Genomic DNA, 12,048 nt, shown 5'->3' on the forward strand with positions numbered 1-12,048 from the left:
GAAATTGTTAATGGGCACCGTTATTGGTAGGCAGTGTGACACAAGTTTTGTGGCAAATGGATTCGGGTTTTTTAAATTATAGATTTCAGGAAATTAGATGTTTACTCGAAAGGATGAACCCATACTACTTGGGGGGGAAAAGCAAAGTGTGTCCCATTGTCTCCCTCCAGTTAATTAACAGGATGCATAAACAATGGTATATAAACGAATGGATTATGTTACCCTTTCCTGGTTTGAGCCTTTTGATCAATTGGGCTGGCTTTCTCTCAGGGGGATAAGTCCATAATAGCAAGGCAACAGTATCCTAAAGCCTAATTAATGTCCGATCATCTTCACAAGAGCGTTCCTGCTTCCCTCATCATAATTATAGGCAGACGGACAGAGAACGATGCCTTTTGAGGCATCGCGCGGAGAACTTGACGCCAAAATAGTGACGGACACCTTGACCGAGCTAGTCTAAAATCGACGGGGACGTACGCTGCGAAGCCGTTTTGGGCAGGTGACGTGTGCCGTGCGCCGTTACGTGACCTTCGTTTCGGTCGGGCAGGTGGGAGGAGCGGAGGTCGACCATGGGACGCACACAGTACGTTAACCACGTCACGCGGACCGCACAGTGGGAGAGACCAACCAGGTAAAACGCAGCGGAACAAAGCGGCACCTGTTGTGACGTGGAAAGAGCGTGCGTGGTGACGGGCGGCTGCTTTCCACGCGTGGCTTTGGAACGATTGGGAGCAGGGTCGAGAGGACCTGGCAGAACGTGCGCGTTAGCTAGGGTTGGGAAACGTCAAAACAAAAAATGGACCGAGGAGGGAGTTGAAACGGATCGGCGAAGGATCTCGGACCGGAGCAGAAGTTGGGGAGGCAGCAGCAGTGATGCATTGATGGTCACAAAGACCGAGGGATTGAAGAGAGAGAGGCATTTGGTGTGCTGTTACCTGGCTAGAGCACGCCCTCGTATTGTTATACTAAAGGAAAATAGCAAGAATCTAGAAGAAAAAAAAACTCCTATCTATTAGATACTAAGTTGTGTGTCTTGCCTGGGCTGTCTGATTGCCACGCGTTCTAAGTCGCAGTTTTAATTCTCTGTTGTAAATCGTTTATATAGTGTCTGTAGTGCACATATTACATCTTTACAAAAGCAATGTAAGCAAGAAGCGCGGACTTAAAAGTACATTTGCCAGGTCGAAAACGTTCCCCTCTAGTACCCAATGAGTGCGGCTAAAGATGCAGCGATGGATAAATATAAAGGGTGATAGGCCTCGTGTGTTCACGAGCCGTACGAATGAAGCCGCGGTGCCGTGCCAGTCCCACGCCGTACATTCCACACCTGCCCATTGTGTTTTCCGGTTGCTACCGCGTGTTGTTGGGCACGACGTCCGACGTAGACATCGCGCAAACACCGCAAGCGGTACAACCCCCGAAAACGCATCCGAGAGTTGTTAACACGGCACAACCGCGAAAAAAAAAACTAACGCAGTGAGTGTGCCAACGCGCCCCTGTGCTAAACGCGTCGTGTGTGTGTGTGCGTGCGCGCGCGTGTCTCAGGCCGGCGGCCGAGTGCGGCGGACCAGGCTGCGTTGCTCCGGGCCAGGAGGGGACGCCGCTGCGCGCTGGGCAGGGCGCCGACGGTCGCGCCACCACCGCCGGGGAGCCGGCGGCGGCGCCAGCGGCGCCCGGCTCCCCGGAGCTGGGCGCGCGCTCGCAGAGGCACCGTAACTTCCTGAGCCGCACGCACCTCCACCAGCCACCAGATCTGCCCGAGGGCTACGGTGAGAAACGACTCGACGACTCGGTCCGACGGGAAAAATCTCGCGTCGAAAAGTGGGCCCCGGTTGGCGCGGAGGTCACTTCCTCCTCTGCCGTTTCCTCTTGCATTTGCTATCACAAATCGGATCTCTAAATCACTCGGCACTATTTAAGGGCAGTTCCACGGTCGCGTGTAGGGGTGTGGCACGTACACTAAAGCGAGTGCCAACTGGCACCGATTTGTATCGGAATATGCCAGCACTGCATGAGCATTTGCATGGGATATAGCTTCAGTGAAATGCAAGTAATGTGGATTTCGTATGAGAAACCCCCTGCAATGTCTCTAAATACCTGCATGCTTTGGAGTAAGAAATGCAAAAATGGAATGTTGCTACTCGTTTATCATTGCCACTCAGCGGCCTGCTTTTAAGCACCCATTGTTAATTACTGGTTTGAGCAGTGAGGTGCGACTCTCGTTCTGATAAAATTGTTACAGATGGAGGGGCTATTGGTTGTTCCCAAAGGTATTTGTCAAATTTTCATGGTCAAAATGATGGAATTTTGTGGGAATATCCTCAGAGGACAAACATTTGTTGATTTCCTTAACCATCCCGTTTTGGAGATGTGGAACATGACAAATGGACAGACGGACACTTGTCAATTTTATATGTCGATATGGATTCCTGGCAGCGATGTGACGATTAATCGGTTAAGTTCTGCTCGCGTTGAATGAATCCGTTTGTGCGTGTAAGAATTGGGTAATTTCTGATTAGCGTTGAGTGCCGAGCTCTCTTACTTTACAGGGGTGCGTTGTTACTTTCCCAATTGTAAGCGCTGAACAAGGAGCCTCGTTTAACCAAGTTAAAATGTAACCCGTGCAGCATGTGACCCCTTGCTGCATGCAGGAGAATCGACCGGTTTTGGGCAGTCCCCTTCAACTCGGGCAGAAAGTTTGCGGCGTTCCGAGATGTTGTTTTGGAAGTGGCCGGGTGGCTCTGGTCGGCCCTGGGTTCAATCCAGGTTCCAGCCACCCGCGATTAGACGGAACTTCTCTCATCTCGCGTGTATGAGGGTCTCAATGATCGCGCACAAAAAAAAACCCGCCACGTAAATTTTCTTTTTTACTTGATTTGGATCGTTATTTGCTCTGAGAATAAAAAAAAAATAGTTCTGTGTGCCAAAACTTTTTGCAAGGTATGCACATGTGTGTGGACACCTAGTTTGTATTAAGAGACCTCATCAAGTGACTTCACAAGTATTTCTATGATATCATCTTCCAGGGACATTTTCTGACACAGGTTTGATGCACTGCCGCTAACTGCTTGACTTCCGAATGATAATGTCCGTGTCATGAGAACGCCGATAGCGCATTTGTAATATAATCGGGGAGGGAAAAAGGAAACGGAAGTAAAAAAACAGACTTTGAAAAAAATCTCGTTTCACGCGAGTGGTCGAGTCCTATAGGTTTGTTTAATTTTAGTCACTTTTTTTCTTGTAAGATACACTAAAGTGATATGCCTTGACGGTTTTCTCTTGGCCGTTGCTGGGAGAGCAATTGACCCTTTTGTGCCCCCTCTTATCACCGTTTTCCCATGACTTGTGTCTCTCCGCCACGGGCAGAACAACGAACGACCCAGCAGGGACAAATTTACTTCCTCCACACACAGACCGGGGTCAGCACGTGGCACGACCCTCGCGTTCCCAGGTAACCGGGCTGCGTTGGCTCGTCCAGACCTAGACAGGGGAGCGTCGACAGAGGAGGCTTGGGTGACATATTGTGAGCGGGGTAGATCCGCGGTGAACTCGTAGCGGCGTAACGGGCGTGGGGGCAGGGGGTGCCTTGCTCCCCGCCCCCCCCCCCTCGTGGCCAAAGCTACGAGTTGGGGACGAACCACCATGAGATACGTTTTCAACAACAGTCAAAGAACAACAACAATTATTTAAAACGCGGTTTACATTTATTGCTATAAAAGTGCTCTCATTTTTACGTTCCGCATTTTATTTTAATGTAATTAGAGCTGTATCGTTTGGCTTCCGCGAATTGCGCATCGCATTTTTGCTGCCATCGTGTAATCACGTAGACAAGAAGAATCTCTCTTTCTGGTTTGGGCGAATAAGGGGAGCAACGATAACGAATAGCCTCTAGGTGCGATCATGCAAGGCAAATCAAATATTGGGGCCCCCACCTCACCGATTGCCACACCCCCTGAGATGATAATGTAGTTACTACACCACTGATAATGTAGTTACTACTCCACTGATAATGTAACTACTACTCCACTGATAATGTAGTTACTACACCACTGATAATGTAGTTACTACGCCACTGATAATGTAGTTACTACACTACTGATAATGTAGTTACTACACCACTGATAATGTAGTTACTACGCCACTGATAATGTAGTTACTACGCCACTGATAATGTAGTCACTACACCACTGGTAATGTAGTTACTACACCACTGATAATGTAGTTACTACACCACTGATAATGTAGTTACTACGCCACTGATAATGTAGTTACTAGACCACTGATAATGTAGTTACTACGCCACTGATAATGCAGTTACTACACCACTGATAATGTAGTTACTACACCACTGATAATGTAGTTACTACGCCACTGATAATGCAGTTACTACACCACTGATAATGTAGTTACTACACCACTGATAATGTAGTTACTACACCACTGATAATGCAGTTACTACGCCACTAATAATGTAGTTACTACACCACTGATAATGTAGTTACTACGCCACTGATAATGCAGTTACTACACCACTGATAATGTAGTTACTACACCACTGATAATGTAGTTACTACTCCACTGATAATGTAGTTACTACGCCACTGATAATGTAGTTACTACTCCACTGATAATGTAGTTACTACACCACTGATAATGTAGTTACTAGACCACTAATAATGTAGTTACTTGACCACTGATAATGTAGTCACTACGCCACTGTTAATGTCGTTACAACTCCACTACGATGAACCCACTTGTACTGATCACCACCACCGTCGTCATCGTCGCGTCTCCCCTGTTGACACAGGGACCTGTCGCACGTGAACTGCGAGGACCTGGGCCCTCTGCCCGCCGGCTGGGAGACGCGCAGCACCGCCACGGGGCGCGTCTATTTCGTCGACCACAACAACCGCACCACACAGTTCACCGACCCGCGCCTCTCCGCCAACTTGCACCACCTTCTCAAGTACGACAAGCCCACCGCCCCCCTCCCATCCCCCACCATCCTTGTAAAATAAAAGATAGTGACGTCTTCTTGGTTCTTTCGGTAAAGTCACGTAGAATGGAAATAATAAAATAATAAAATAAAACATAATAGAATAATTCTTCACCTGAGGACGGCTGCTTGCGTTGTGGCCGAAACGTCGTGAGAATTATTTTATGATGTTTTATTTTATTATTTTATTATTTCCATTCTACGTGACTTTACCGAAAGAACCAAGAAGATGAATCCCTGCAGTCACGAAAGCTTTAAATCGAAAGATAGTGACGTGTTTTGTTATTTTAAACTGACCGGTCTCTTCTATGTGTGCCGCCCCCTCCCCATGCACGTTCACGCCAACGTCGCAGAAACCGACAGACGCAACAGGGCCCGTGCCCCCCGGGTCTCCCTCCGGGCCCGCCGCCACCCCCCGCGGACGAGGAGTGCCCCGTGCCCCGCTACAAACGCGACCTCGTGCAGAAGCTCAAGTGCCTACGGCAAGAGCTGGCGCTGCAGCAGTCGCAGGCCGGGCACTGTCGGCTCGAGGTCTCCCGCACGGAGATCTTTGAGGTGAGACGAGAGGGGACGCTCACCCTGCTGCTGCTGCTGCTGCTGCTGTTGTTGCTGCCGCTGTGGATGGCAATTCACTTCCTGTGGCTTTCTCTGCTGCTGCTCCTGCTGCCCTCAATGTCTGGAAATCAATCGCTAATGCCTGCCGGCACTGTTCTCCGGCTACTAAGACTCGTTCCCCTGCTCAAGTGCAGGCTCAAAAGGTGTCTTAATTGACTCTGATGCCATCACATTGTGTCTGGCCTGCAAGCAGTCTATTCATCTTGTCCTGCATAAGTGAATAGGTAAAAAAAACTCTTAATTACGGGCCCGGATTTTTTAATCTTGACGATCGCACCGCGTGGATAAGCAAACCACTTTTGCCACGGGACAATTTGAGCGAATACGTCGGTCCGGCTCGCCCCCCCACCCCCCTGGCAGGAGTCGTACCGGCAGGTGATGAAGATGAGGCCCCGCGACCTCAAGAAGCGGCTCATGGTGAAGTTCCGTGGCGAGGAGGGGCTGGACTACGGCGGTGTCGCCAGGTACGGAGGAGCACCTCTACCGCCCGGCACGAACTTTCGGTCCGAATCGAGGATGAGGATTTCCGTTCGTTAGTCGTGTAAATGACCAAAAGTGCCGGCGATGTGCCCAGTCTCGTCACAGCCCAGAAACTGAGCTCGATTGAGCCCAGCTTAGTGTGCTTGGATGGGGTGACCACCAAACACAAGCAGGTTGTCATCGGGCGCAGGCTTGCGGGGTGAGCAGTGGAGGGCATTGCAGCAAAATTCCAGTATTGTACTGCTCTAGTCTCGCGTCAATGCGAACCTCGTTAACCAATTAATACTAGGGTGGTGAGTGTGGTCAAAATCCTCCCAAGTCTGATCTACACGTGTGTGTGTCTTTGTGTACAATTGCTCAAAGGCTGCGGCATCTCAAATTGCCTTGGAAATGGAAAACACATCGGGGTAGAAATAGGGGAAGAGACAAGAGGGGGGGAGAAAGAGAGGAGAAAAGATGAATATCAGAAGAGGGACGCTGCCAACGCAGGCATACACAGCGACGCACAAACGTACACACACACACATGCACAAAAAAGACAGATCCCCCGTATAGCCTTAACAGACTGTTAGGGCAAGTGCTGTTAGTGAGCACCTATGAAGGCCGGCACAGCTCATGAGGGGTGGGTGGCCAGCACCACGTCCGGCCGTCTTTGTCTCCCCAGTGGCGATGTGTTTGCACACCGCACCAGGTATTCATATGAGGCTGAGTCGACCTAGGGGAGGCCCAGGACCGATTCAGATATTCGTCACTGGTGTTGGCCGTGAGCGGGAATCGAACTCTGATCGCGGGGTTCGTAGTGCCACGCACGCGCATACACACGGATGTGCGCACACGCCAATTTAGAGGTATCAGCACCAGCGGTCTCGGGGAAACAAAAACAATTAATGAATATGTATTCTTAAGCTCACGATGTACACATCCAATCCTTGGTGAATGGAATCTTATGACTTAATATTTATGTAAATTGCACGCCAATGTTACCTTAAGGCTAGATGATACAAACGAATCGGCAAGTTGAGACTGTACAAGAGGGAAAAAAATGTACGTCTTAAAAGTACGGTTCGGGGAAAACCCATTGGCATCAGTTGTGTGCATTTTCAAGGTGGAGCAAGGTTCAAGGTATTGTATGGGCAAACAGATTATTGTGCTGCAAATAAAAATGCAGAGGTCAGAGTCTGAACAGCAAACATGAGAGAAAACGGGTTCTGCAACAGATTGAAATTCAGCTTTAAATACTTGAACGATCGTCGCTGGTGACAGTAAATGGGTTCTTATGCAGCAGATTAAAATGGCAGAATGAATCATCGCACGTAAACGCGTAGCAGGTTCAAAAGTAGATGTGTGCATTTAAACGACAAACAGCCCCGACGTTTCCGTGAAATAATAACCGTGAGGGGACACAGATTTATCATTCGTCACAACCAAAATCCGTGAACCGCACCGACGGTGGTTAATCTGACAATAATGAGGCGGTCTTGTCTACTGCGCCACAGTGTTTTGACACCGTGCGCCCCGCAGAAACAAACCCTTCCCTGTTCTCTGCCGGTGTGCGCACCAGCCGTTGCATCAGAACGCGTCGTGACAACAGCCTTGCGTAACGTTTGCCGCACGTTGTGTTCGCTTTGGCTCCGTCGCACATCGCCGAAATCGCGTCGCACGCTTGACGAGCATTGTCATTCGCCCCCCCCCGCTCCTGTTCGTCATTAGCGACCAATGCGGGTGTTTTAACCCTTGTTTGGATGACGCGTCGTCCTCCATCCTTCGTTACGCCGTGTTGGGTTGAGCGGTGGCGCGGTGCCAAATGCGCTTCGCTATCAATGCGCAGCCCACCCGAGTTCGATTCCCGACCACAGCCGTCGTCAGTGGAGAGCTATTTCTTAAACTGCTGTTGGGCCCACCTTGACCGCGCCCTGTCCAGTGTCGTCGGCTGGTTCTTCGCTCGCGAAGATCGGGGAGGAATGTGGGGTCCATTGATTTGGCGGCAGATGTGCTGGTGGTGAATTCTGGTCAAACATCCTCTCCATGACGAGGCCTTTATACAGCCTTGGAATGAGAAAACCGTACATTTCTAATATGAATAAAGACTAAACTATAAAATAAACGTTTTATTTTACCAGCTAAGGCCCACTGAGTTCATTATAGCTCTTTCAGAAGCGACCTGTCCACAAATGATAGCTCAACAAAGTGACTGATCACGTGCAAAGTTATAGCAGCCATATACTGTCAATAATTATGCTTTGCCCCCCTCCCCTCCACCCTTGCCCCCCCCCACCCATATCCCTGCAGGGAGTGGCTGTACCTGCTGTCCCACGAGATGCTCAACCCGTACTACGGGCTCTTCCAGTACTCACGCGACGACATCTACACACTGCAGATAAACCCCGACTCGGCCATCAACCCCGTGAGTTGTCGCACTCTGTCCGACCTGTCGCTTTGCCCACTGTCCACCGCCGGCCTCATTTGCGTGGGGTCGGTGCGCTGGCCGTAGCGCTGCTTTCGCTCGCGGGATTATTGACGATAAAGTTCGTCGATGGTAGTGCTCTTTTAGATGTAGTCGAAGGTGACCCCAAGTGCTTAATTACTGCCGGAACGCTCTTCCGCTAATTACTATGGCACTTCATCATGGGACCTCTTTTGCCAGTACCAAAATACACTAATAGGGTTTTTCCCCTTTTTTCTGGCAACAAAACTGACACCTTTTGCGTGCGCCTTTTGGCGTCATCTGGTCGAACACCATATGAGACGAGGTTCCAAAGAAAGCTGCCTCTGGTGTGGACCAATCAGTTTCAAAGACAATGCATAACTTACCAGAGTATTGTTTTTTTGTTTGCATTTGACTGCAAGTATTGTGGTTAATGTAAACACGATTCCTTGCAAAAGGTGTCAGTTTTGTTGCCAGAAAAAAGGGGAAAAACCCTATTAGTATACTACGGCACTCCACATCCATCTTGCCTTTCCTTACAGGCGACAACCCTTTCCAACATGTAGCCATACATCCTAAAATATGAGCTTTTTTGCCCCCCCCCCCCACGTTTTTGAACTAGGAGCACCTCTCCTACTTCCACTTTGTGGGACGGATCATGGGCATGGCGGTGTTCCACGGCCACTACATCGACGGTGGATTCACGCTGCCCTTCTACAAGCAGCTGCTGGGCAAGCCAATCACGCTGGCCGACATGGAGACGGTGGACCCTGAACTCCACAAGTCACTCGTCTGGATCCTGTGAGTGGTGCACGGCGCGCACAACGCTCCTCTCTCTCTGTCTCTCTCGCATCGCCGCCTTTTCATTGTCATCTTTGTCATCTTTCGATTTAAAGCTTTCGTGACTGCAGGGATTCATCTTCTTGGTTCTTTCGGTAAAGTCTCCCCGACAGACCTGGTCTTCACCTGAGGGACGGCTGCTTGTGTTGTGGCCCGAAACGTCGTGAGAATTATTTTATTATGTTTTATTTTTATTATTTTATTGTTTCCATTCTACGTGACTTTACCGAAAGAACCAAGAAGATTTTTGTCATCGTCGTGATCACGACGGTCCGTTGGAAGATGGCCCGTAGGTGTCCCACTGCACATTGTACAATTTGTTTCCACTTTCCTTTTGTCTTGTGCCAAGTAGTGGCACACACCTTTCTTGCACCAATCGCTTTTGTCGTCAAGGCATTCTCTGTTAGGTCTTCCTCGCTTTCCCGGTTCCTTCCATTTTCATTACACGCTTTTATTTAACTACGTCTGTTGTATTCTCAAAAAAAAATCTTGTAACTAAATTTTTACACACTTTCCAATGTGCTATCGACTGCAAACTTGAAATGCCTATGTCATACTGATGACAAGACTATATAACAATCCAAAACATATATTTTTAGACATTTTACACGCTTTTATTTAACTTACTGTGTGTCGTATCCTAAAATCTTGTAATTCAATTTCAACCGTATTCTTAATGTCATATCGACTGCAAACTTGGTATAGGTGTGTCATACTGATGACAATACTAGATTCTATCATAAAAAATGAAAAATATATTTTTTTAAACGATATTTTTTACGGCTCTAATTTTACACGTTTACGGCTCTAATTGTCGACGCTCAACTCACGTTGGCTGTAAATCACCACGTGGTCCCTGACGTCACGGCAAGCCACGGGGAGCCTCGCTGAGGGGAGGGGGATGTGGAAGGAGGGGAGGGGCGATGGGGGAAGGGGGCAGGGGTAGGGGCAGCTCGGACAGTACATTTCATTAAAGCGTGTTTAAAAGTATTTTTAAATATTTTTTCCGGACAACAACAATAACACACTTTTAATTTTCCTGTTGTCCATCCTACATTGATTTCAGCGCATGATTGATAAAAAAATAATCCCCAAAATCCAAATTTTATTTTGATTGTGCGATTGACAATCATGTTACGAGTGGAATAATTAATTTGTAACTTGCAGGGCGGCACAACCCCATCGTGTTAGGCAGCGACACGTGGAAGCGGTTATCACACAAACCACGGCGACCTCTTATCCACACTCGGTGGCGACTATCCGAACCAGTCCCTGGGCCTCGGCTACTGTTCGCTGAGCCTTACACGAGTACATTGTGCAGTGTGTACACATCAGCACTGGGGAGACAAAGGCAGCTGGGGTGTGGTTTCTAGCCACACCTCCTCCCCCCTCCGCCCCGCATGTCTCCTAACAGGCGCTTGCGAACAGCGCGAGTCTGCGAGTCTCTAAAACACGTTCCTTCGGAGTGGGCAGGTAGGAACTTTGTTGGACAGCGCATTCGTGCGATCCGTGTCACGCGGCGTAAGCTGCGTGGGGCGGCACGTCACGTGGTGCTGAGCCCGCCCGAAGCACTCTATGAAATACAAATCGAGGGCGTGGCTATGCACGACAGACAGACAGACAAATAATCCCTGGGGGGCAGTGTGGAACTGTTGTTCCTACCTGTAATAGGGGGAATTGTTTTGCCCTTGCGTGCGCCGACAGGGAGAACGACATCACGGGCGTGCTGGAGAACACGTTCTGTGTGGAACACGAGGCGTTCGGCCAGCTAGTGCAGCACGAGCTCAAGCCCAACGGCAAGAACCTCCCCGTGATCGAGGCCAACAAGCGGGAGTATGTCAGGTGGGTGTCTTGCCGCCGGGACAGATTTTTACCGCCCGTTCCTGGGCGCCAAGGTAGCCCGGAGATGTTATCTCCCTCGCCTGGTATGGAGGAGGTCGTGGACTTCGATACAGACCCTGACGCCTGCTGCTGTATATTTGGAGTTTGCGTGTCTCTCTCTCTCTCTCTCATGATCATCACGGTGGCTAGATGTTAACTACCTCGCCTGGTATACAGGAGGTCGTGGACTTCGATCCCGACCTTGACGCCTGCTGTATATTTGGAGTTTGCGTGTCTCTCGCTCTCCCTTGGTTGTGTGGATTTTTCTTCCGGGTCCTCCGATTGTCCCCTCCACATTTAGAAACGTGCATTCAGAACAATGGTTCTTAACCTTTACTGCAGTCTTTTGGTTCTCAGAAAGGGCATTTTGCGTGCACCCCCAGGTTAAGAACCACTGGTTCAGAGTGTTTGACTGCCACGGTGGTGAAATGTGTTAACTACCTCGCCTGGCATACAGCAGGTCGTGGGTTCGATCCCGACTCCGACCCTGACAACTGTATATTTGGAATTTGCGGTGTTCTCTCTCTCTCCCCTGGGGTTGTGTGGATTTTTCTCCCGGGTCCTCTGATTTTCCCTCCACATTTATAAACGTACGTTTGGCTGCTATAATTTGCCACATAAACCACTTCGTTGATCTATCATTTGTGATCGCCAGGTCGCTTCTGAAAAAGAGTGTTAATAGCTCAAGTGGACCTTACCTGGTAAAATAATAATAGTTTAGTAGTTTCACTTAGTCTGCCAAATTGTACAACCCCCCCCCCCCTGCATCCCCCATCCTCTCATTTCATTTGCTCATAAGAGCTAGGATTTA

The 12,048-nt window shown here is 49.2% G+C and overlaps 1 protein-coding gene across 2 annotated transcripts in view; it reads left to right on the forward strand.

Moving 5' to 3' along the window:
• The window catches only part of LOC144730268 (E3 ubiquitin-protein ligase SMURF2-like), a 33,650-nt gene that overhangs the window by 15,510 nt on the left and 6,092 nt on the right, over positions 1-12,048 (forward strand). Inside the window, exons 7-15 of one of the 2 annotated variants that reach the window (XM_078610941.1) lie at positions 548-631; positions 1,546-1,769; positions 3,367-3,451; positions 4,808-4,966; positions 5,350-5,551; positions 5,972-6,075; positions 8,381-8,495; positions 9,139-9,317; positions 11,061-11,198. In XM_078610941.1, the coding sequence (XP_078467067.1) occupies positions 548-631; positions 1,546-1,769; positions 3,367-3,451; positions 4,808-4,966; positions 5,350-5,551; positions 5,972-6,075; positions 8,381-8,495; positions 9,139-9,317; positions 11,061-11,198 (1,290 nt within the window). The remainder of the gene's footprint in view (positions 1-547; positions 632-1,545; positions 1,770-3,366; positions 3,452-4,807; positions 4,967-5,349; positions 5,552-5,971; positions 6,076-8,380; positions 8,496-9,138; positions 9,318-11,060; positions 11,199-12,048) is intronic. The other variant, XM_078610943.1, reaches the window with a different exon arrangement.

This window comes from Lampetra planeri, chromosome 35 (assembly GCF_965212315.1).
Source record: "Lampetra planeri chromosome 35, kcLamPlan1.2.h2, whole genome shotgun sequence".
Classification (NCBI taxonomy): Eukaryota; Metazoa; Chordata; class Hyperoartia; order Petromyzontiformes; family Petromyzontidae; genus Lampetra; species Lampetra planeri.